Source organism: Rousettus aegyptiacus, unplaced genomic scaffold (genome assembly GCF_014176215.1).
Source record: "Rousettus aegyptiacus isolate mRouAeg1 unplaced genomic scaffold, mRouAeg1.p scaffold_m13_p_12, whole genome shotgun sequence".
NCBI classification, from domain to species: domain Eukaryota; kingdom Metazoa; phylum Chordata; class Mammalia; order Chiroptera; family Pteropodidae; genus Rousettus; species Rousettus aegyptiacus.
In genome coordinates, this window is record NW_023416287.1 from 13,491,020 (window position 1) to 13,515,651 (window position 24,632).

The 24,632-nt window shown below is 42.2% G+C and overlaps 1 protein-coding gene across 6 annotated transcripts in view; it reads left to right on the top strand.

Annotated features, from left to right (window-relative positions):
• CHD6 (chromodomain helicase DNA binding protein 6) overlaps positions 1–24,632 on the top strand; it is a 167,138-nt gene that overhangs the window by 58,671 nt on the left and 83,835 nt on the right. For 5 of the 6 annotated variants that reach the window (XM_016137564.2, XM_016137565.2, XM_036229398.1 and 2 more), the window contains 5 exons: positions 8,415–8,562; positions 10,365–10,514; positions 22,496–22,558; positions 23,377–23,435; positions 24,047–24,164. In XM_016137564.2, the coding sequence (XP_015993050.2) occupies positions 8,415–8,562; positions 10,365–10,514; positions 22,496–22,558; positions 23,377–23,435; positions 24,047–24,164 (538 nt within the window). The remainder of the gene's footprint in view (positions 1–8,414; positions 8,563–10,364; positions 10,515–22,495; positions 22,559–23,376; positions 23,436–24,046; positions 24,165–24,632) is intronic. The other variant, XM_036229401.1, reaches the window with a different exon arrangement.

Here is a 24,632-nt window from a genome sequence, read left to right on the forward strand (position 1 = left end):
AGTTGGTGGTGGTGGTAAATCAAACCCTTTCTTCCCCTGTCTTCATTCACATCAATTGGGAATTAGTCAGCAGAGATGCAGATGCAGTTATCAGCTTTATTATTGATAAAATGGGTAGAAGAACTTCCATTGGCTTGTAGCCAGAATCAGGCTTCTTGTTACTCCCTCAGTTGAGATTTTCCACCAGAACTGCAGGCACGTCCCCGAGCAAAGAGAGGACACTGGGCTATTTATGACCTGTTCCTCTTCCCAGTCTCACTCATCCCGTAGGTCCCCAGTCAGAGAAATGAAAGGAGTTCGAAGAAGTGCTAAAAATATATTTCCAGTATTGTTCCCTCCTTGGGAGTAAAGCATCACTTTCTTCATGAAAACGTGGGTATGGGGAAATGTTATTCTCTCTCATAGCTTATACTTGCTTAGAAGCTTCTGATTGTTCCCACTGCCTCTAGGACAAAATTTAGACTTCTTTCTCTGTTATTTAATCCCTTCGGGGTCTGACCTCTCCCTGCCTTCTTGCCTCTGACACAGGCCTCGCCCCCAAGATTGATCCCACTCGTCCTTACAGGTACTTGACTCATTTCTCCTCTGGATGCTCTTGCTCTTTCTCTCAGTGTTGGGTCCTTTGTCCTTCTCTCAGTATCCCAAGTCTTTTCCATTCTTCAGGTCCAGTTCCTCCACAGAGCTTCCCTAAACCAGTGTGCTAGCACCACGGTCCCCAGCCTTTCTGGCACCAGACACCAGTGCTCCTATGAGAATCTAATGCCTGATGGTCCGAGGTGGAGCAGAGGCAGTGATGCTGGTGTTGGGGAGCGGCTGCAAGTACAGATGAAGCTTCGCTCACTCACCAACCACTTACCTCCTGCTGTGCGGCCCGGTTCCTAACAAGCCACAGACCAGTACCGGTCTGTGGCCCGGGTGTTGGGGACCCCTATGCTAGCGCATCCCCTCTGAACTCGCATGGCACTTGGATCCTCACATGTATCATAAATCTGATACTTCTACACCTGGGAAGGCTAAAGGAGATCTAGTCCAGTTCTAGGGAAGTGGAGATTGCCTTTGCAGTGGCTTATTTATAGGTCATAAACTCAGAGCTCCTGATTCTCAGTCTTGCACACTTCCCTCTGCAGTAGGCCGACTCTCAAACACACACTGTTGTTTTCATGTATGTATGACTTGTCTCCTCAACAAACGGTACAAGTGCCTGAGGTCAGAAACTGCATGCTTTGTTATGTCCCGGTGGGTTGGTCACCAGAGGTTTGTCAGGTTATTGGATACATAGGAAGCACATATATATATATTTATAATATATATTAATATATATAATTTATCTTATATAAATATATCATACATATAATTTATTTTCCTAGAACAGATAGCTAGAGCTCTTCTCCCTGAAAATGAGACCCATATAAGGTATCATATAATAACTCCCATTGTTAAGTAACAGTAGGTGTTTCTTCATTTCGTAATTAAAGAAGTGAAAATCTTAAAAGTAACTTGTCCAAGGCACAAAGCTTAATGAGCTGCACTGCCAAGATTTGACTCCAGACTCACCTAACTGTAGAACCCACTTTTTTCTTCCACAAGTTTGTGCTGTTTTGTGCCACACTAGGAAAGGTCAGGAATGGACAATGTGGGGGTCGTGGGGGCGAGATTCCGATGTCAGAGAAATTGGGTTTTTATTTGTATGGAATGGCCCCTCTTCTAGTGCACACTCCACAGCATCCTCTTAAGAACTGAAGTGGCTCCAACTTCTTCCCGTGCCGTTTCTCTTTGCATTTGAGGCAACAGATGAACATGTCTCCTAAATAGATAAGAGTCTAGCACATTGTCCTTTTCAAGGATGATATTAATAGTGATACATGTTCATTTACTACTTACGGGATAAAAGTCCAAAATGCCCGAGTGGGAGAAGCCTTTATTTGAAAATGACCCTCTCTTCCTTCTCTTTCAGATTGTCTTGGAATACGAACTTCGTTCACTCTTTTGTTGTGTTAAACTTAAGTAAGGAATCTCCTCCAGGAAGCCAAGTTGGACTGTCATTTCTCTCTCTGAAATTTAAAGTTCACTTAGCATGGCTTATTTGCTTTAACTGTTTTTCACCTTTTCCCAAAGAGGATGGGGCCACTAACATAAAAGACATACACAGGTGTATATACATATACACTGACCAACACATATGTAGACACACATGCCTGTATAGCTTCAGCAAAGGGATCAGAATGGTAGGCAGGTGTCAGATCGTGTGGGGTCATGTGTCGTTGATAAGGGCTTCGGGAAAATGCTTTGATATTAGACACTGTGCCAGTTCCTCAGGGAAGCCAAATTTTTACCAGTAGGAAAAAAATTTCTTGCTGAGGGACATTAAGTGATGTAATAAATATTGTCCTCAGCAACAGTTTTTGGATATGTGCCTATGAATTTCATATTTCTCTCCTGAAATAGCCTTTAGTAGAAGTGAGCTTCACAGCATTGCAGCATGGCTCAGTGAGCAGGCAGGACGCCCCACCCCAGTGTGCGCGAGGCCTCCCGGTGCTCGCTCAGTACTGGGGTGTAGACAGAGGGATAGGTTCAGAGCTCCTTAGATCGCACTCCCTGAAATTGGGAGCGGAGCATTTGACCGAGCTGGAAGTTGCTTTCGTGAGCTAAGGTCTTGAGTGTTGGTGTTCGTGTTGTTGGTTGAGGGCAGAGCATAAGCTTTGGAATTTGCACACGTGTCAGTATGCTTTCTGTTTTCTCTCGAAAGTCAAGGAATGAATCAGTGTGCTGGCCCAAGCGGAGGCCCGTCTACCTGGATCTCTGGTTCTCGGACTTGGCTGTGACTAAGGAATCACCTGGACAGCTTGTTAGAAAAATAGATTTCCTGACCACATGCTCAGAGAAAATGATTTATTAGGTCTGGGGCGGAGCCCAGGAATCTGCCCTTCAGAAGTCTGCCAGCTATTTAGAGTGTAGCTGCTTCTCGGGCCATCCTCTGAGAAACAGATGAAAAACCACTGGGAAAATGGGGCATATTTACGTTTTTATATTTAACATCTGCTAGGAATGAAAAACCAAAAAGAAAAATGAATGGTGTGATTAGCCCTGTGAAATAATAAGAAATATATGACTTGGTCTCAGCCCTGTTTTACTGGCATAAAACTCCTGAAACCTTGTAAATTCTAAAGTGATAAGGATACTAGGAGACTCTCTTCCTCAGATGTTAGGTCTTTGACACAAGGCTCCTAATACCCTCGTAATTTCCAAGTGATGAGAGCACCAGGAGCATCTTCTGTTCTAATGAAGTGACTCTGGGTGGGCTCCTGGATGGGGGCTGGTCACAGAATAAACCAAGCCGTGGTTAGAAGCTTGGAATTCTCACCCCTCGTCCTGCAGAGAAGGGCTAGAAACAGCGTTCATAATCGATCATGCCTGCATGAGGAAGGCTCCGCGCGATCCCAGTAGCAGGGGCTTTGGAGAGCTTGCAGGTTGGTGAGCACGTCCACGTGCCGGGGGGGTGACGCGCCCCAGCTCCACGGGGACAGAGGCTCCTGTGCTCGGGACCCTCTCAGACCTTCCCCCGTGTATCTCTTTATCTGGCTGTTCATCTGTATCTTGTATCATATCCTTTAACAAACCGTTAAAGGAAATGATTCCCTGAGTTCTGTGAGCTGCTCTAGCAAATTAATTAATTGAACCCAAGGAGGGGATGGTTGGAACCTCCGATTGTGGCTGGTAGGTCAGAAGCACAGATGACAACCTGGGCTGGTGACTAGCATTTGAAATGGGGTTTGGCAAGCGGTCTTATGGGACTGAGCCCCTAACCTGTGGAGTCTGATGCTGTCTCTGGATAGATAGTGTCAGAATGGAGTTAAATGCTGGTGTCCAAGAATTGCTTGTTGGTGTGGGGAAGAACCTCCACACATTTGGTGACCAGACTGTCAGAAAGACAAGTATTTTGTGCAAACAGTAAAAAGAGTCACAGGAGAGAATGATATAGTAGGGAGAGAAAACCCTAGTTTTTTCTCTACACAGGAAGATATGGGAAATATTGATTTTTTTTCTTTCTTTTCTTTTTTAGTACAAGCCCCAATTTTTGTGCCTCAGAATTTTGCCCCATTTATTTTTTTTGTCAACCCAGAGCAAACTTTTCTCCTAAATTCAATAAGTTTAGTAACATCCTGGAAAAAATGTTTTACCTTTTCTTATTTTCTTTGATGGTTGTTTCTGGAAACTTAAGCCAAGCCCCAGAGCTTCTGATTGTATGACCATTTGAGCTGTGATGACTGTGTGCAGGTGGAGTGACAGTCAGCCCACTAGCTCCGCCTTCCTATTTAAAGGTCAACACCTGTCTTTGTTCAGAGTGCAGGTCTTTACTGAGGCTGGGCCAAGGCCCTAGAGGGTCCATTGACCAGATTCTGTTGGGGGACTTATTTTTCTATTTGGATTTTTTTTCGATTAGAAGAAAGAAGACAATGCTTTGATCCCATTGGGCTTTATGTTAGTAGAGAAGGAATCAAAATGATCATGGCAGAGACCCACTACTGAAGCTTTGGGCTAAGACTCAATTCCCACTTTTCTAAGTGCACCTGGAGTGCTTACTCTGTAACCCCCAGGGCTTTCTAAGTTAGAGTCTGGTGCATAGTGGACCTTTACCTAATTTGAAAGGAACAGTTACTAAGTCATAATGCTTCATTTATTTATCTAGTTTATTTTCAGTGCCTCCTGTATCTTGCTTTGTTTGTGAATAGTTTTGTTAGGAATGGGATGATCGAGGAAAGAAGGTGTCACAAAAGTATCCTCTGTGAGGAGCTTTAACGAGTTAGAGAAACAGCCTTGCAAGCATTCAGAAAACAGGCAAAAATGCAAATAAGTGAAAGAACCTAGTATAACTGTATACAGAATAGCTGAAAGGATTTAGAGGATTAAGAATGCTTCAGTTCTGATCTAGGGAATCCTTTAGAGGAGGTGAGTATTAAGCCAAGTATTAAAGGAATTAATAGATAAGGAAAGGCTAAAGTAGAAAGACCCAAAGGGATTTAAATAAACGTCCTTTGGGGGCCATTTTCGGTTTTACAGTGGTAAACTGAATGTATTTTTATTTTCCCTTCTTCGCCAAATCTTAGTGAAATGACCGGAAGAATAGGGGAATGCATTCTTCAGAGATAAGCGATGTTGAGAATTTCTGGATGCGGAAGGCCAGTGGTATTGTAACTGCTGTGGAGGGAGCCCAGCTCAGAGCATGTGTGGGATCTGCGTTGGTAGCAGAGGTAGAAGTGTTTCCTCCACACAGGGGACCTGGCAGCCCTGGAGGAGGGATGGGAGGCGTGCCAGAAGTGGAGATGGCTGACGAATGGACTGTCTGCAGAGTGGCTGCATAGTTTGTCAGCACCAGGCTGAAGTCAGGCAGTTACTCTCGAGATACTGAGCAGTTTGTTCTGGGGGAGGGCCTGGGACTCCAAGTGGAGACTTGACATCCGCAGGAAGGAGTGTAGGGGCACTAGCTTCTCTGCCTTTCCCTGCCCATACCCCCTAAAAGGGGGAAAGAAGGGCAGCCGCCCATGTCTGCAGAGTCCCAGGCCAGGCCTCTCATTCACGGGTGAGGCTTCTTGGAGAACGTGACTTAGTTAGCAGCACATAGCCACCTGCGTTATCAGCCTCGTTCGTTTTACATAGGAGCAATCCAACAAAGATCACGAGACCGTGGAGGAGAACAAACAGCAAAGAAGAGGAAAAAGGAATGAGCAGAACAACTGTCCTCAGAAGAAACAAGCCAAGGAAAAGAACTTGTAAAAGTTTTTAAGGATAACAGTGTCAGATTCTGGTCAGAAAACAAGAAAAATTAATGCAAATTTAAAACGTGGTTTGCCTAGACTAAAAATTCACCAAAAACATTGAGTAAGGAAGGAGCAGGGAGATATGTAAGATCTAAAAAAGTTATCAATTTTCATAACAGGATGTCAGTATTGCTTAATGTGGATAAAGAACTAGAGATATGAACATATTTGGAGTTAGGGAGGTATCCATCAAACGCGATTCTGGAAAGTGGGATTCGGTACAAGCAGAGATGACATACGTTGCATTTGAAACCCTTCTACATTTAAAAAAAATTCTATTTTCATTTGCTTTAATCACTGTTAATAAGGTTTGTTAAAACTCTGTTTTTTATCCTGTAAGTCTGTAATGTTTTTGTTTCATTTTTTACTAGAATAATATCACAAACTTATATAATCTTTTTTTCCCGATGGTGGTAACAATACAGTTAAAGGGGCTGAGGACTTGGTAGGTTTGGTTCTCATTTTGTCTATAGCTGACTCTGTAAGCACCAAAGCAATTAGGTGTTCTGCATTTTTTTCTTTTAACTAGTATCTTTAAAAGCTATACCCAGCTCGGTTCTCTAGATAATAAACTGAACTAATATGGGCATTAAGTAAAAGTTGAATTAAGTGTGCAAATGATCTCTTTGGAGCCAATACCATATTTTTGGTATTAGACTCCTGGGAGGAGGGTCGGAACCTGTGGCAAGGCCTGGACTGGAAGCGTCTCTGAAGGGCTGTTCCCTGGAGCGTGGTAGTGGTCCCCGGGCCGGACGCCCCGCATGCCTGCACATCTGGGAAGGCAGGAATCGGCATCATGAGCTGTTTTCAGTCATTCTGAATTTGGAGGTTATAGCAACTCACTGTGGCAGTAACTGATTCTGTTCTGCTAAGGCTTGGATGGACATTTTATAAGATTTAATTTTAAAGTGGAAAGATGAGCCATTTTGAAAGAATGCTTTTTTTTTTTTTTTTTTTTGGTAGATAAAAAATGTCCATACTTGAGGTCCATGGGGGCAAAGTGATAAAAAAAAAAGTAATTGTCATACAGTGTTACATCACATACCTGGACCTTTCTCCTCGTGTTCAGGTCTGGCGCTCAGTTTGTAACTCTCAGTCCAGCAAAGAAACCTGGAGGTGGGGACTGGAGGTAAGGCTGGGAGGAGAGTTGGAGAGTGTCTGGTGCTTTAATACTATAATGTAATTTTCTATTTGGAAGTAAAACAAAAACAAAAAAAAAACTTTTTTTCCTAATACAAACTGCATAAAGTAAAGATGCCTAGAATCTTCCTGGCTGGTGAAGCTGTGTGGAAGACAGAGAGGGATTTGGGGGTGAGGCCTATTTATAAATCATTGCTCATCTTTCTTGACAGTCGTCCCGCATGGATAGTATACTTTATATATCAGAAGTTTCTTGCTTTCATGAGTAAACACATGGTAGATGCTTGTTTTAGAAAAGTGGATATATATTTTATTTTAAAATCAAGTTTGATTTTTTTTTACTACAAATAGGTACTTTGAGCCTAAAAAAGTCATGTCTGCTACATTTTTCTGTCTCGTAAGTTGGTTCTAACTCTGAAAGCTAGAAAAGAGGATTATAAAAATAAGATTGCTTCGATCCAGCCTCTTAGGTCTTTGAATTATTTAGAACTCTCTTGGTTACAAGTGACATAAACCCAGCTTGAGTTAACCTAAGTTAAAAAAATAAATAAAAAGGCATTCATTGGCTTAGGGACTCAGAACCAGGAGGTAGAGTGGATCCCACAGGTCTCTGTGTGCAGCCCTTCCCTGCACCTCCCCAGCCGTCAGCTCCATCCTTCGCAATTGCTTTTATTCGCACAGTTGAGTTGTGGCTGTCTCCAGCAGTGGGCTCACATCTTAGCCTTGCGACCTAAGAGGTACGACATTTATTTTTCTACCCACTTCTGCCAAAAATTAATATTTTGTTGTTGTTTAAAGGATGGACTCCCAAATTGTCCTGGCTGAGTCATTTGTCCATCCCTGGACCAGTCACTGTAGTAAAGGAATAGGATACTATAGTCCAGCCTGACCTCCTGCCCACGCCTGGAGTCTGGGGGATCAGGATCCATGTGAAAAGCAGCAGTCTGTGAGCCAGGTGAACTGCGTGTGCCCTCTGCTCTGCTGCTGACCTTGGGGCCTGTGCTGCTTGTAAACCTGTTCTTCATCTGAAATCTGAGGCTCATCTGCCCTGACTCCCTCATGGAATCGTGATTTTAATAGATGAGACTCAGAACGTACAGGTGCTTTGTAGAATATAAATAGCTATACAGTTTTCCTAGTGAGAAGCCATATAACAGATAAATATCCCTATGAAAATTTAGCATCTTTTAAAACTGTTTCACCAAAGTCTCCTGTCCTGACCTGATAAGAAATAGAATTATTTCTGTTTTTTTCCCCCCTGCTTGAGAGTACAGGCCTCTTGTTAAAATGTATAATCCTCTAAAATGGCAGGACCCCTTGGGAAGAAACTCATAGATTCTCCATTAAAGTCTACCCTGGTTCATGATTCCCAAAATGTGATATTATAACTTTGATCACATGACAAATCTTAGTTTTAAAAACTGCCCCACAGTTTTAATTCTGAATTTCTCCTTGTAGCAAGGAGCAAGGACCAACCCCAGTGGAGAAAAAGAAGAAAGGAAAAAGGAAAAGCGAAACCACAGTGGAGAGTTTAGAGCTGGATCAGGGCCTGCCGAGCGCGTCCCTGCGGAGTCCAGAGGAGTCCGCCGAGTCTGCAGACAGCCAGGTACCGCTGCGCCCGGGCGCCCCGGTGGAGGCTGCGGCTGCCAGGTGGGGTCTCGCTGATGCTGATCCGGTTGCTCCTCTCTCCCCCTCTCAGGTCGACCTCGCCTGTGCACCTCTCTCCCCCTCTCAGGTCGACATCGCCTGTGCACAGACCTGGGCTGGGCTCTCACGGTTTTGGTGGGTGAGCACCAAAAGACCACAGGCCTTTTCCTTAGCGTCCTGATCTTTTCTACTAATAATCTCCCAGTTTTTTAGTGGTGTTTGCTTCCTTCTTGGAAAGTAGCACATTCAGAGGCACAGAGCGAATGTGGAAAATGGAGTCATGAGCCAAGCTAGGCACAGCTCATGCCTGTTTTTGCATGTAGGTGATGCATTCAGGGCCCAGGGAGCTAGAGCAGTCTGCGCCAGGACGTTTTTATCATCCCAGTGCTAGGAAAGTCAGGAATGCAGTTATTATGCAAAATAGTAAGGAATGTTTGGTCAAACATGAAAACGAGTTTCCCCATCTAAATGGGATTTCTGAAAATACACCCATGTCCCATGACATTGGTAAGAATTTTCTCCCTGAGTTGAGGCAACCTCTCTTGGACTTGAGCTCTAATGTTTGAAAATACTCTTCCCTCCGATATCCACAGCTGGTATGTATGTTACAAGGGGACATTTAGAATAAGACTGACTTATTACACCTTCAGGTATTATCTGGACCCTCATAGATTTCTAGGTGATCTTTATTGTAGGAAGGTATGTCAGCTCCTAAAGTCACAGTGGTAGTGAGTAGTAGTGTCTGGGGTGTCAGACCTGAGACTCTGCCTCCCCGTGCCCTTCCCCCCCCCCCCCGCCCCCCGCCACACACACACTGTGTATAAACTCAGGAACAAGTACGTCGGGTTGATGGGAGTTGGTAGGGAGTGTTTCCAGGACAGTGATCTGTATGCGAGGTTGCAGAGGGGAGGTTTTTATGTGGAATTCCTCACATAAAATTAAATGTCACAGAGGTGACATATTGAAGAAATGATGGGAACACACAGAGACCCAGGAGATATCTTTTAGAAAATAAGGGGAGGCAGGGTTTCGTTTTTATTTTTGTTTTTCAAGGTGTAAGTTCTTGAGAACGAGCCAGCAGGTGAATGGTTCCCAGAAGTGTTTCTCTTGCTTGTTTGTGATGTGTAGAGATGAGCCAGCCGTGTGTTTTTCTGTTGGAGCAAAGCCACTCGGCTGCTTTGTTGCAGAATGTTGTCTGTCTAAAAGGTCACAAGCTACTTAATTATAGACGAGTCCTCAGATGGTGACTCACGAGTCTTGTTTTGTCACACTTAAGATGTCTCCCTGTGTTTCGTGGGGTATTACATGATTCTAATAAAGTCGATATTATTTAGTTTTTTAGAAGTCGCATGGTAAGTATGGTGAATTCAAACAAAAACAATTATATCATTGTCATAAAATCAGAGCTTCCAGCCACATTGGAAAATATCTCAAAGATGATGGAGTTTGCCTCCCTCCTCTGTTTTGCTGGAATAGAAGCCAGTTCTAGAAAAGAGGGAAAAGTCACTGCCATTGATGAATAAAACACGTCCCACTGGATTCTGAGACTACACCTTCTCAGTGGTCCTCGCAGTTTGGGTCCCCTCCCTCAGCTAGATCCCTTTAAATTTAGTTTTTAAAAGAGTCATGTTTAAGGAAGATCCCTTTCGTGTAATAAGAGAGCTCTCCTTTGCACGTCCACGAGTGTAGTTGGAGGTATTCTTGTGCAAGCTTTTGCCTTTGACTCACAGTCTCTCTCTCACGGGTGTGTTTGCCCTGCAGAAACGACGCTCAGGACGACAAGTGAAGCGCAGAAAATACAACGAGGACCTGGACTTCAAAGTGGTGGACGATGACGGAGAAACGATCGCCGTTCTCGGAGCCGGCAGAACGTCCGCCCTCTCAGCCTCTACCCTGGCGTGGCAGGCAGAGGTACGGCCTTTGGATTGGGTGCTGACCTTGGGAGAACAGTCATTTTGTCCTGCTTGACTGCGTTGTTCCGTGGTTCCTTGCTCAAGCTAAGTCAGATCATTTTAACTGCCGTTTTTAACCTGGCTTCCTGCTGCAGTCAGAATAAAATTCAGACCCCTTACAGTGCCAAGCAGGACCCCCATTACGTTCTCTATTTCACCAATTTTTTCAAATAAATGACTTCTTGTCTCTTTCATTACTCTTCAGCCAAAAGACTTGCCATCTTTTAATGCCCGAACTAGCAGTGATTTCCCACCTACTGGCCTGCCTTCTGCCCGGACTGCTCGTCACCTCATGCTTTGTGCGGCTGGTTCGCTGTCTTTTAAGTTAAAGCAGGTCCCTGCCCCTCACCCTAATCTTTCTCTATTTCGCTCTGTTTCCTTCATAGAACTTACCACAGCTTCAGCTTGTGATCGTGTTCGGATTTCCGATTTCATTTTAATTTTTGTCTCATTAGAATATAAAAGTCTGGTACAGAGTAAATACTTGCCCAGTGAATAAAATCACATGAACTAGTAATTACAGTGGATTCAGCAAATATGTATTGAGAGTCCACGGCAAGGCCAAATCCTGGAATACAAGGATGAGTATCAGGGATGGCCCCTGCCTCCAAGGAGCGCCATCTACGAGAAGGAGCCGGCGGCTACACTGACGGCATGATAAGTGCAGCACTGGGAGTCCGTGCTGGGGATAGTGGCTACGCAGGCAGTGCAGACAGAAACGGGACAGTCGGGGTTTTAGGAGGGATCATTTCCAGCATGAGATAAAGCCCCAGAGCCTGAACGGTCCCGCAGGTTGCAGTATGACAGGTGGACGAGCTCGGCTGGACTTCAGGATCTGACTTGAGTGGTAGGACGTGAGCCCTGAGTGGTCAGTGAAGTCACATAATGCAGGTCCTTGGCTGTCAGCTAAGGTGTTTGGCCTTTATACTGTAGAGCAGAGAGAGGTGGGAGGCATTGAAGGGCTCAAGCAGGGAAGCAGGATGGCCATATTTGCATCTTAGGACTGTCCCACTGGCAGCCGAATCAAGGAAGAAGAGGACAGCATTAGGACCCGACACTCCGATGCTCAAAAGAAAGAGGGATGTATGTTGAAAAGGAGGAGCTCTATGCCAAGGAGCTTACGGAAAAGAAATTAGAAGCAAAAGGAGGAGCAGACTGAGCGTGTAGGAGGAGCATCGTTGCCAGCAGCACAGTCGGGGACACAGGCTGTCTGTCGTTTCAGAGTTGTCTTCGCTGACTTGGCAGAATCACATTCTGCATGTGCTGCAGCAGCCCAAATACCTGTACTTTCTCCTGGGCACTGGGCGCCAGTGTGGCTTACAGAAGCCGATGATACTGTATCTGTTTAAACCACCTGGCCTCCAACTTGAAACATAGCATTTCATTCTGTGTTGGCATAGAAGGTAGCCAGGAGCAGGGGTCATTGTCCCTCTTTTAAGTCAAGAAACAGTCTGAGAATGATCCGGGTCATAGAGTTATATAGTAGCGGATGATCAGTGACTACTAGCACATTAAGAGTTGATTTCATGTCTCTCCGCTAAGGGTTATCCAGCTAATACCTATAAAACACTTAATAGGAATAATAATTGATGTATCATCATTGCAGTATTTTTCAAGCAAATAGTTAAGAGTAGCCCCGTGTGGACTGCCCAGAAATGATAGGATTATGTTGCTTTATAATGGGTTTTCCTGCCTTGGAGATTTTATGGTTGGTTTGGTATTTAAAACCCTGTAAGGGATTTTATTTTCTCTTAGTAGCCATTTAGCCTAAGTCATTAACCATATTTCAGTTGTTGTTATGACTTCTGCCCTGGTACCTGAAGGGTAGAATTAGCTGATCTGACAGAAACAATTCAGGAAATTATATTTTTTTAAGGCTGTTTTTATCCTCTTAAGGATACAGCAAAGAGAGAGTTTATATAAATGGTGAAATATAAGATAGAAATCTTAATTTTTGAGGCATTAATTGTGTCTCAAAAATTGTTACTAAATTTCAGCAAGGAGGAGGCCTGATCATGTGGTTTCGTTGCCGACATTCAGTAAGGCAGCCACGTGGATCCGGCCGCAGCGCCCCAGGCCTGGCCCAGCACGGAGGGCAGACTAGAGAGCCTGCGAGGGGACAGAGGGGGTCTCAAACTCAGAGCTCCACAGAGCCCTAGCTGCTGCAGAACCGAAGCAGCTTCGCTTCCATCTGTTCTGCATGTTGGGCTTCCTGGGGAGGCGTGAACAAAGACTTGCAAAGCTTGAAAGCCAGGATCTTCATCTTGGATCCTGGGCAATCCTCAAAGCATCCATGGCACAGAAAATCAGTCGAAGAAGATGAGGCTTTTTTTTCATCTTTCTCTTTCTCCCCAGGCGCTTTGGATGGGTGGCTGCCTGCTTGCTAGCTTCAGCTTGGGGCAGAGAAGGGTGTGGAATCGGCATAAAAAAGGCCCCACTGGCACTTCTTTGCATTTCCGTGCAGTGTCTTATCAGCATGCTCAGCCCAATTCTGTGGCTGTTGGCCCCGGTCCCAGCCCCAAGTTGCAGCCTCAGCATTACTTACCTATTGGTGAGTTGCTAAAAACATCTTTATACATGATTCATTCTATCCAACTCGGGACAGCCCTGCTTCAGAGTCCAGAGCACAGTCCCCCTGACTGGGATCCGGAATTCAGGGGGCTGGAGATAAGGGTCCATCCTGACTCTGACGCCTTGCTTCCTTATTCTTTGTCAAACTGTTTTGGTGCCTGGAATGAGGCTGCTTTCACAGTCGTGGTACATTTACAATGTATAGATTTTTATAAGGTGGTCTCAGTTTTTGCCTCCTACAACTTGTGTGGTTTATATGATTTTGCCTTTTGGAACAAAAAGACTTAATGAGGCTTCAGCTCACAGTGGTCTCCTGTGCCTCATCAGCTGTGTCTTTGCAGACAGAACCCTCCGCTTTGTCCAGCCTTTTCCCGTGCCTGGCAGGCTGAGCTCAGTCCCCCCACCCCTCCCCGGGAAGCTCCCTACTCCTGCTGAGCTGGGGATTAGTGCCCCTCCTGGGCTCCCACAGCACTCTAATGTGATTAACTGTCACTGACCCTTAAACACCTGCTAAATTTTTGTTTCCTTCTTTTTGTATCTCCCCCCACCCCCTCCCATGTATCTCTCAGGTCTGAAAGAGTTTCAGTAAAGTGAGATTTACATGAACTCCCAGGAACTATTCAGATAAAAACTCACTATGGCACTTTCTATCCTTTGTTTTGCTGCGTTCTGTTGTATTTATTATTCCCAAAGTCAAGAGTCAGCTGGAACCTTTGCCCCACTTGTTCTGTGACTAGTCTGATTTGTCGGTGCCTCTGTCACACTGTTGTGAATACCACTCCCCATTGTTCCCTCGATCAGGTTGCAAACTTTTGTAAAATGGTGTCACTTTTTAGTTTATTATAATGTTCACCCAACTTAGGTTGTACTTTATGTTAGGTCATAGCTAACATAAAGACTTGCAATCAGTTGTATTTATATGTTTATTTAATAGGTGAATAATGAATAAATATGGTTAAAACCCATTATGTAAACAAGTATGATTTTTAACTCCTATATTAGAAAGACAAGAATGAGATAGTTTTTCTTCTCTTTTCTTGTTTTCTCCGTTTTTTGATACTGGCATCTTTTTCCACTGTTAAATTCATTCACCTCTCGCTGCTTGCAGGCACTTCAGCCTGCAAACAGACCCCGTTGGCCAAAGTTACTCGGCGGTGTTTGGCATTTGGCATCGCTCCAGCTTAGTGCCAGTTTGTGTGCCAGTTTAGTTCTCATCCACTTGGCCTGGGTGGATGTGTTCTTCCCATTTCTTCATTGGCTGCAACGTTTCTTTCTTGGGACAGGCTCCTGTATTTGCTGCTGCTTAGTTTCTGCTGCCACCCATGGTGCCGAGCCAGTGTTCAGGTTCTCGCCGCATGCACCCTTGGGGTTCCCCACTGCAGCCTTTACTTCCTAATCCATTGCCAGACTCATTTTCCCACAATGCCAGAGAAATTTGTGATATTTCTCAGTATCCTGCTCAAGAATCAAGGTGGTTACTTCATAACTCCTATATTAGATCAAAACTCCCTCCTGATTTCTTAAAAAATGTGGCTCCGCACTACCTGTTAACCCTCAATTGTTTCCATTCTTCGTTGTGTATATTGCTTTTGCTCTACGAAGACTGGTTATCGATTATTCCAGATATGCACCCTACTTCCCACAGACTCACTCTTTCATCCTTCGAATTCATGTCAGCTTTCCTTCCTGTTCTCTGCCTTCTTGTGACCCGTCATCCTTTCAGGCCCAGCCAAAACCACCTGTTCCGTGACATCCAGGCTATTCTTGCCTTCTGCATTCTGGTTGGAACTTACGGTTACTGTCGTACCGATTAGCTTTACCTGAGGACGTTTCTAGTAAAAATACGGTTTATATTGCTTCCCCCCGAATGAGCATAAGCCCCCGAGACTGGACATCTTGTTTGATGCTGCTTTTGAACCTCCCATGGCACTCAGGAGATATAATTTGCAAAGCGGTTTGCTTCGTGCTAGAGCCTCTCCTTACGGGTGGCCAGATGGAAGCAAGTCAGGTGGTTGGTTGAGTTCGAGGCAACTTGGGTTGAAAATTTGCAAAATTTTCCCTGAGAAAAAAATGTTTAATTATGAATCTCTGACATGAAAGTGAACGAATGAAAATGGTCTTTGAAGGATAATTTGAGAAAATTCCAAGCAGTCGAGAACAGATGGTTGTTATGGAATTGTGTTTGGCAAGCAGATTTAGTTTATATCTGTGTGTATCTGTATACACTGAGTGTTTATATACACACATGATCATGCTTGTATGCACGTCTCTGTTTAGGAAAAAAAATCCCGATTTTCCAGTTTCCTTCCTACTTTGTTGTGTATTTTGGAAATGCTACTCTCCTTTCCTTTTATTAGGCCAGAGTAAAACCTGTTCTCAGTATTTGATGATAACCATTAATGTTTTTAAACACTAGTGTTCATCCTCCGTTCTTTAATCAGTGCCAAAAAAATAAATTGAAATTTTATTTCAAGTTTCTTAATTTAAAAAAAAAAAAATTTATAACGAAGCATGTTTTAAGCCCTCTCCTTTGAATACTTAGAGTGAAGTCTTATGCTTTCCTCATCCATGTGTTAATGTTTCCTTGGATTTGGTCCTAGTTAAAAACTCTGAATAGCAATCAAGAGCCTATCATCAGAAACTGTCTTTTTCCGCTCTTCATGGTAGGTAAAGCATAAGAATATTTGAAGCAATCTGGTAGCAAGAAAGAGACGATTGCTCTTTCAGCATGTGTGTACTTTATGAAAGCTTGCTTGCTAGTCTGGGTTACACAGTCTTGGGAGGAGGTAGGAAAGGTAGCCAGCACTTAGGAAAGTTTAATCCTGGCTAACAGAGATCCAACTCAGGTGTCACTTCATGTCTGAAACCTCTCCTGATTTGCCACGTGCTCGGCTTCTGTGGTCCCTTAGCACTCGCGTGGTACTATTACTATGTTGCATTGGAAAATCTCTAAACATTATTTACTCAGAAACATTTATTGAGCACCTGCTACATGCAAGGACTGTTCCGAGTGCTGGAGAAGACATCAAGAAATAAAAGACACAAAAATCCCCGCCCTCGTGGAGGGAGCCTACAAATGGAGATGAGACCTGCAGCCAGCACACAGCCGAGCTCTCGCTCCAGATCACTGCCATACGTGGCATGAGAGGCCAAAGGAACAAGCTGAGAACTTCCAAAAAGTGGAAATAGCGAGAGAGAGGCTGGTAATGAAACTAAAAATAAGAAAATTTTGTAGTACATCAATGGCGATAAGTGCTGTGGGAAAAAAATGGGAATAAGAATGATACGGAATTTAGGAATGAGGTTTGCCATTTTAAATAAGATAGTCAGTGTTGACCTCACAGAGATAACATTTGCGCAAAGAACTGGAGGACGTAAAGGAGCGAGGGAGTCACGCAAGGGAGCAGAGCATTCCAGGCAGCGGGAACAGCCTGTGCAAAGTCCCTGGGGTAGAGGCATGCCTGGTACGTATGTGGGACAGGCAAGGAGACCCAAATGTAACAGCTGTGACAGGAGGCTGGGGTGCTGCTACTGTGGGTTTTTGTAGACCTTTGGAAGATCTTTGGCTTAAATTCCGAGTTAAGAGGGAAACCTTTTAAGCAGTTTAAGCAGAAGGTGACAATAAAAAGGACCGTTCTGAATGCTGTCTTGAAAACCAAGTAGCAGGGCAAGAGTAGAAGTGGGGAGACTAGCAAGGAGGCTCTTGGGAATCGTCTGGGTGAGAAATGCAGCTGGTTTGGATTAGGGTAGAAGCAGTGGAAATGGTGAGACATGGCTGGATTCTGGGAATATCTGAAGATAGAACCAACAAGATGTCTTCACAAATAAGATACGGCGTGTGGAGAGAAGAGAGTGAGGTGAAGGATTACACCAAGATTTCTGGTTTGAACCCTTCGAAGGATAGTTCCTTTTAATTCAAATAGGGAGAAACTGTAGCTAGAACGGGTAGGGTCAGGCAGTTGGCTAGGAGGCCAGGAGTTTAATTTATAGACAGTTTAAGTGAAATATCTCTTGAGTTACTCACGTGGAAAAAGCAGGTAACGATTAGATAGATATATGAGTCTATAATCAGGGGAGAGGTTCCAAGCTGGATATATAAATTTGGCAGGCATCACAATGTAGCCAGTATTTATAACTATGAAACTGGACAAGATAACCAAGAGAATGAGTATGGATAGAAAAGAGAAAACAAAAACAAAAACTAGGCCCTAGGGAACTCCAGAAATAAGCCTTAAATTTGGAGGATTTCTACTTCCAGATAAGATGTAATAGGTCATGGTCACAGCAGGCCAGCATCACAACAACAACAAAAAAAAACAAACAAAAAGAATAAATAACAAAGATCATATTTTTAAAAAAACAGAGATAGCCGCGGAAGCAACAAGAATTGGATAAATTAAAATTCCAGACAGTGAAGAGCTATTTGTGGATGAGCTGACAGTTGCTGGCTGTTTTCTCCTCTGGAAACATTCCACAGTCTTGGACATGGGTTGAGGATCAGACTTGGCCCAAACAGAGTCTATTCTGGGTTGAAGAAGAATCATCAGACCCTGTTGGTGATTGATTATACAGGGCTGGTGAAATGATTGGAAACTAAGGGATTCTGCAAAGCAAGGGGATTTTCCTCAGAAGACTTGCCGAATTTTGGTGTAGCACAAGAAGCTAGAGGCTCAGAAATAAGGCAGGTTGAAATCTCACAGTCTCATGGTACTTAGGAGACAGAATCTTACTAAACAGATGGACATACCACACACGCACACACGCACACATGTGCGCGTGCGTGCGCAACAACCCTGACTCTCTCTTAGGAAAGATTTTAACTTCCTTGGGATTGGAGATTTCAGATCTCAGGAGTAAAAAGACCTTGAAGACTCTGTCTGTGACCTTAGACATTCATGCTTGAGGAACAGGTTAAAACAAGAGATGAACTGAATCTTAACAGGACAGTAAACCAGTCTTGACCCAGATCAATCCCTGATTGGACCAGATGGACTACCCACTCTTTCTGTTGGTCTAAGACAAAATAGAAAACCCTTGCGGTGGAAGATATTGTTTGGAGCTGCTGTGATTCTTTTATCTACAGTATCCAACACACAGTAAAAAATTATTAGACATTTGAAGAGACTGGAAAATGTGACTGAAAATAAAGAAGATAAACATATAATAGAAGCAGATCTCAGATGATCCAGATATTGGAGTTAGCAGAAAAGAACTTTAAAATAACCGTGATTGATATGTGAAAGACAATAGAAGAAAAGATGGGCAAAATAAGTTTTAAAGTGAAGAATTCCAACAATTAAATCAATAAAGAGAAATCAAGTCCTGAACTGAATATTTCGATTTATAAAATTCAGAACACAATGTGGATGAGTTCAAAAGTAGAAGATGAGATTAGCGACTTTGAAAACAGATCAATAGAAAAATTTTAAGCTGAAGCACAAAGAAAAAAAGAATGGCTAGCACAAAGCAAAACATAAAAGCATTAGAGGCAATTGGGATGCAATTAAAACGTCTAATCTATATCTGATTAGAATTCTAGATATGAAAGAGATTGGAGCACAGAGAAATGTTTGAAGATAAAATTAATGGCAAAAAATTCCTGTAAACTAATGCAAGATATCAACTAGTAAATTCAACATCAGGTGACCCCCCGAGCAGGAAAAATACAAGAAAACCATACCCAGCCATATCTTTAACTGGAAAACCAAAGGAAACCAAAGACTGAAAGAACATCTTAAAAGCCTCTAGATAAAAACTGACAGTTGATATTATATTAAATGGTGCAATATTGAATACTTTCTGAATTTGGAAAGAAAACGATTCCACTATTATCATTTATATTTAGAAATATACTTACTAGAGGTCTTGGCTACTGGCAACATGAAATCAGGAAAGGAAAATTGTAAAAGTCGTGTATAATAGCATCAAAGTATTAGGTACTCTGGAATAACTCTCAAAAGATATACAAGCCTTCTGTACGAAAAACATTGCCAAACAAAATTTTAAAAGATATAAATAAATGGAGCAATGTATGACATACATGTATTCAATATTGTTAAGATATCCGTAATTCAGTTCCAGTCAAAATCTAAGCAGGGTGTTTTGCTGTGGAGATTGATTATGGAAGTGCGAAAGACCTAGAAGACCCAAGGCAATCTTCAAGAAAGAACAACTAAGTGGGAAGACTTGCTACAATCCAGGCTTTGTAATCAAGCTATACTGACAAAGTCAGGATAGTGTTTCCATAGTCTGAAGTGAGATGTGCTGTTAACTGTAAAGTACACACTGGATTTTAAAGACTTAATGTGAAAAAAAGAATATCAACTATTTTATTAATACTTAATATTGAAATGATAATATTTTGGATATATTGGTTTAAATGTATTATTAAAGTCAGTTTTATCTGTTCATTTTTACTTTTTAATGCGGCAACAAGAAAATTTTAAATTAACGTATGTGAGTTACTGAATGACCGTGGAGGCAGCAAATGTTCCTTAAATAGGACACAAAAATACACAAGAGAAAAAAATTAATGAGCTGGATTATACAGAACTTCTGTTCATCAAAAGACAAATTGAAAAAGCAAACCATAGATTCGTAGGAAAAGTTTGTAATCTATGTATCTGACAGAGAATTCTTATTTAGAAATACATAAAGAACTGTTGTAAATTTTAAAAAAGAGAGACAATTTTAAAAATAGACAAATAACTTGAATAAGAACTTCACAAGGAGAATATCCACGTGGCCAGTAAGCGCATGAAAAGTATCCTCAGTTATCAGGGAAATGCGAGTTGAAGAGAGACTATTGCATATCTACTAGGTGGCTCACATTTAAAAGACTGACAATATCAAGTCAGCTGAAAAACCTACACATTGCTGGTGGGTATAAAAATCATCACAATCACTTTGGGAAAAAATTGACACTATCCATTAAAACCGAACATATAACCTATCTATTAAGCAGTTCTACTCCTATGTATTATATATCCAAGGTAATTGAGTGCCTCGGTCCAACAAAAGACAGAATTTGAAAAAACATTGGAAGCAGCCAAATATTCCTCAACAGGAAATAGACAAATGGCAGTGTATTTATACAACAAAACATTACACAGTAATACAGAAAAATGAACTACGTACTATATGATTCCATTTACCATGAAGTTTAATAATAGGCAAAACTAAATAGCTGTAAAAGTCTGAATAGCGGTTACTTCCACTGGGGGCATGAGAGTCTTCCAGAATGTTGGAAATATTATACAACTTTGATGTGGGTGGTACTTACACAGTTCTGTATGTGTATATGTAAAAATTCATCAACTGTACCCTTGAAGTTTCTGCATCCTGTATGTATGTCATACCTCAGTAACTTCTAAAGCACTATGTTACCTGTCTTAATAGTTCCTTCATGATGAAGATTCTAGCTCATTTAGTTCTGTAAGACCAGTGCATAAACATAAAAAGGCACTCATTCAATACCGTGGAAGAAATTTAGGGAGGAAATAAAGTAGGAAGGCTCATTAATATAGTTTCTCTTAACCCAGCCCCTGTTTTGTTTTGCTCACCGCCCACTTGTCGTGGTCACAGTTATGTTTGTCTACAAGGTCTGGGTAGTGATCTTCACCACTCAAGAAAGTACACCTAGTTGTAGCCCTTTGCCCTTAACCATCCTGACAGTATAAGGTGGTCCAAGTATATTGAGATGGGGGAGATTTTAAATACATAATATAAACTAAGATTAATAACTGTCTCCAGTCTGTGGCCCTGGTGAATCTGGTGCTTTATTTCCTCCTCTTTTTCTTTTCCTCCTCCTTGTTATTTGTTGATCACCCTGTTGCCTGGGTTTTTTGAGGCATCTAGCTACATCAGTGAATAAAACAAGGATGTCTGCCCTCAGAAGATTTATATTGAATGGAGGAAGATAGGCAATAAACAGTAACCTGCCCACTTCTTCTTTCCTAACTTGTGCTTAAGAATCAAGCAGGACAAATACTTAAACAACAACAAAAAAAAGCTTAGTCTATATTCCCACTCCTTCTATTGTTTGATAGGCACAGTCCACCTGTCATCTTGTTGGGTAGTGGGAAAAGACTTGCCATTTTGACTTAACTTCTGCATGGCACCTAGCACAATGCCAAGTGTCTAATGGAACATAATAAATATTTGTCACCTTTGGGAGCATCTGTCAGTGCCTGCTGATTTCCATACTTCTTTTCGACCATCTGCCCTCCTCACTATTTTTTTTTTTTTCAACTATCACTTTTCTGGGAAAAGCTTGATATAAGATCTTATAAAATATATTTTCTTAGTGGTATATGGCTTTGGGCCAGTTGAGCCCTCGTATGGGTAGACTAACAACAGTGATGTGCCACGTAAATCATCCTTTGGGAAAGTTCTAATCAGGCACCCAAATAGTTATAGTGAGAATTAGAGTTGTTGTGACAAGTGTTCTTTTGATATACAGTTCTAAGTCTTATATTGTGATAAATACTAGATCTGGATAGGTCATACAATGCATAGGTAACCAACAAAATAAAACTACTTAAATAAATTCCTAGAAAATGTTAAAATGCAAGAGGTTCTGACTCAATGCATTCTTTTTAAGTTTGTCATTTTTAATGCAGATTTTTTAAAAAAGTGTTCTCTACAAAGATTCCATGGAGATTAGGAGCCTAGAAATGTTTATGTGTATCTAGAGAGTAGGAAAGAGGGAATAAATATGTTTTTATTTGGGATTTGTAGTCAAAGGCTGATCAGTAAAAGGAAACCATTTCCGGAAACAGAGGGGAAAGATGGCGTGACTTAGTAGGGGGTAATTACCCTTGGCGTTTGCATCGTTTTACTGTCCAAAACTGTTTTCACATGCTATTTTATCCTCCCAGTGACTCAGTGAGATGGATATGTATTTTTAATTCCTATTTTAATAGATGTGGAAACTAAGAGGTGTTGATTGACTTGCCCGATGTCAATAGCTGGTGTAGGTGTGAGAATTAGGACCCTTTGATTCTAAAGCCTCCAGACTCTTCCATTACGCCTTTCTAAGAATTATACGTAGCAACATGTAGGCAGTTTTAGCAGAGAAAGGAAGTCCCAGGACAAAGTGTAGCAATGCTAAAGGAAGACTTGAAATTAAGAGTCTGAAAAGCAGAATAATTTCTCTGCTCATGTGAGAGAGAAAGGTGATTATCGGGTTGCGCCCAGAGGCTAGAATGGTTTGGATCTTTTGATCACTCTGGGCTGATAGGAGAGAGGCCTTGCTACTCAAAGATGAACTTTTCCATCCAGTAGTACCTATTATGATATTTCCTACAGAATTATTTTTTGGATTCTATGGTGCCAGTGATTCTCTTTCATTTTAACCCCTGTTTCCAGGAGCCTCCAGAAGATGATGCAAACATTATTGAGAAGATCCTGGCATCTAAGACCGTCCAGGAGGTCAGTGACTGATGTGTCTGGCTTTTATATCACTAGCACAGATTACACCCTCTGTAAAGAGATATTTGGCTGGAGAACCTGGAATGGTCATTCCTGGCTGGAATGAGAGCTAGGCATGAACATTGTCTGGCTAGTCAACACTTATTTTTACCCTCATGGAATATTTAGGACATAAAATTCTTAAATATTTGAGGATGACCCAAACTGAATTTTTTTTCTTTTGTGATCCTAGTTGTATTGCTGTAGCCCAATGACAGTCAGCAGAGGGTCAAGAAAAAGAGATGGCAAAAGAGTCCTAATGAAAACATTGTGGGATTTTTTTCTTTAGATAGCTCAGCGTCAGTGTAGGGAGCCCCTGGAGAAAATTCCTGGAGTGAAAGAGGATGTTGGTGCCAGTGAGAGCATAGTTTCCTCTCTTTCTCAAGTGTCTACAAACATGAACTTCCTTAACTTGAGTGTGAATGCCACTGGGGTTTTGGGGGTGACAGGAGGAACTTGAGATGCATGTTCTTACTTCTGTACCAGGTCCTGGTGCTGACAGCACTCAGAGCCCTGGGCCAGCCTAGGTTTATCAGCTGAACACTGTCCCAGCCTGGACTTCAGAAGGCAGCCAGGAGGATCTTTTCTTGTTTTTAACCTTACAGCTAGCTGTGTAGTCAGTCTTTGAAAAACCTGCTCAATAGCCGTCAGAAAAAATAAAAATACCCTTGAGAAGTCTGTAATAAAACCAGGCAGAGGTGTTGATTTACCTGTTTTCTTTTGGCAATTAAGGTGATCGGCAGGGATCTGGGCTGATAACTGCTTGCCCTTGGTTACAGGTTCACCCAGGAGAACCCCCATTTGACTTGGAGCTATTCTACGTTAAGTATAGAAATTTGTACGTCTATTTAATGTATTATTTGTATTTGAATTTTACATGAATAAAAACTTCCTTTCCCTCATCACATTATCTGTATTTTCCGAGAATGGCCCACACATGTTAGTTGACTGAAGTCCACTTCAGTCACCGCTGTGCATAAAATCACCCAGAGAGCTTTAAAACTACTGAAGCCCTTGCATCACTGAAGACCTGTCAACTCGCACTCTGGGAGTAGGTCCCCAGGGATTGGTGTTCTTCTTAAAAACTTTTGTGATTCTTATTTACACCCAGGCTAGAGAACCACTGTCCTCTTGTATTTTCCTTTCTTTGTCTGCTACCTGCCAACTTTCACTAACATGTATGAATGATAGCCTGCCTACCTCTGCCCTCCCTCCACTCTGAGCCAGATTCTGTATGTAGAAGCTGCGGAGTGATCCACTGCTTAGAATTGCTCCATTATTTTGTTTTCTGTTTTTGCCCTTAAGGGCAAATTGTCACTTTAAGCCCCGTCTCCAACAGTTTCACAACAAACCACTCCATTGCTTCTGTGTTAGATGGTCACCCTGTTTATTGAAACACTTGAAAGCTCAATGATTTGCTTGTCTCACAATTTATATGTCGTTGGATAGTTCCTACTTACACTGTAAATGGGCCACAATGGAAGAGCTCGAAAAGGATCCTCGCATCGCACAGAAGATCAAGCGATTTAGGAATAAACAAGCCCAGATGAAGCACATTTTTACTGAGGTGAAGCAATATTTACTGAATGATTTGACCACTGCTTTTTTTTGCAGTATTAAATACTGGGTGTGAGTTTCTTAAAGTTGAAGTCCAGATCTATTGCTCAAGTCAAATTGCTAAGTGTGCACTGATTTGCAACAAAATAGTCCAGGTTTAAACCAAAGAAAACATTGTCCACCAAGGCCTGAGGATCGATCAGACTTTACAAACTGACAACTCACAAGAGCGTGCATCTCGGTCAGAAAACTGATGAACAGCCAGGGCAAGGGGAAAGTGCACATGATTCTTTCATTCCCATCTCCACCCCCGCCAAAGGGCAATTCCAAAAAGAACTAAATTTTGAATGTAAAACAATAAAAACAAAACTAAAATGTAAGAAAATAAATATATAAGCTAGGGAATTTCTAAGTATGGTACCTACAGCAAGAGGAAGGATTGAGAGATTTGAATATTAAACAGATCTATAGTATGTAT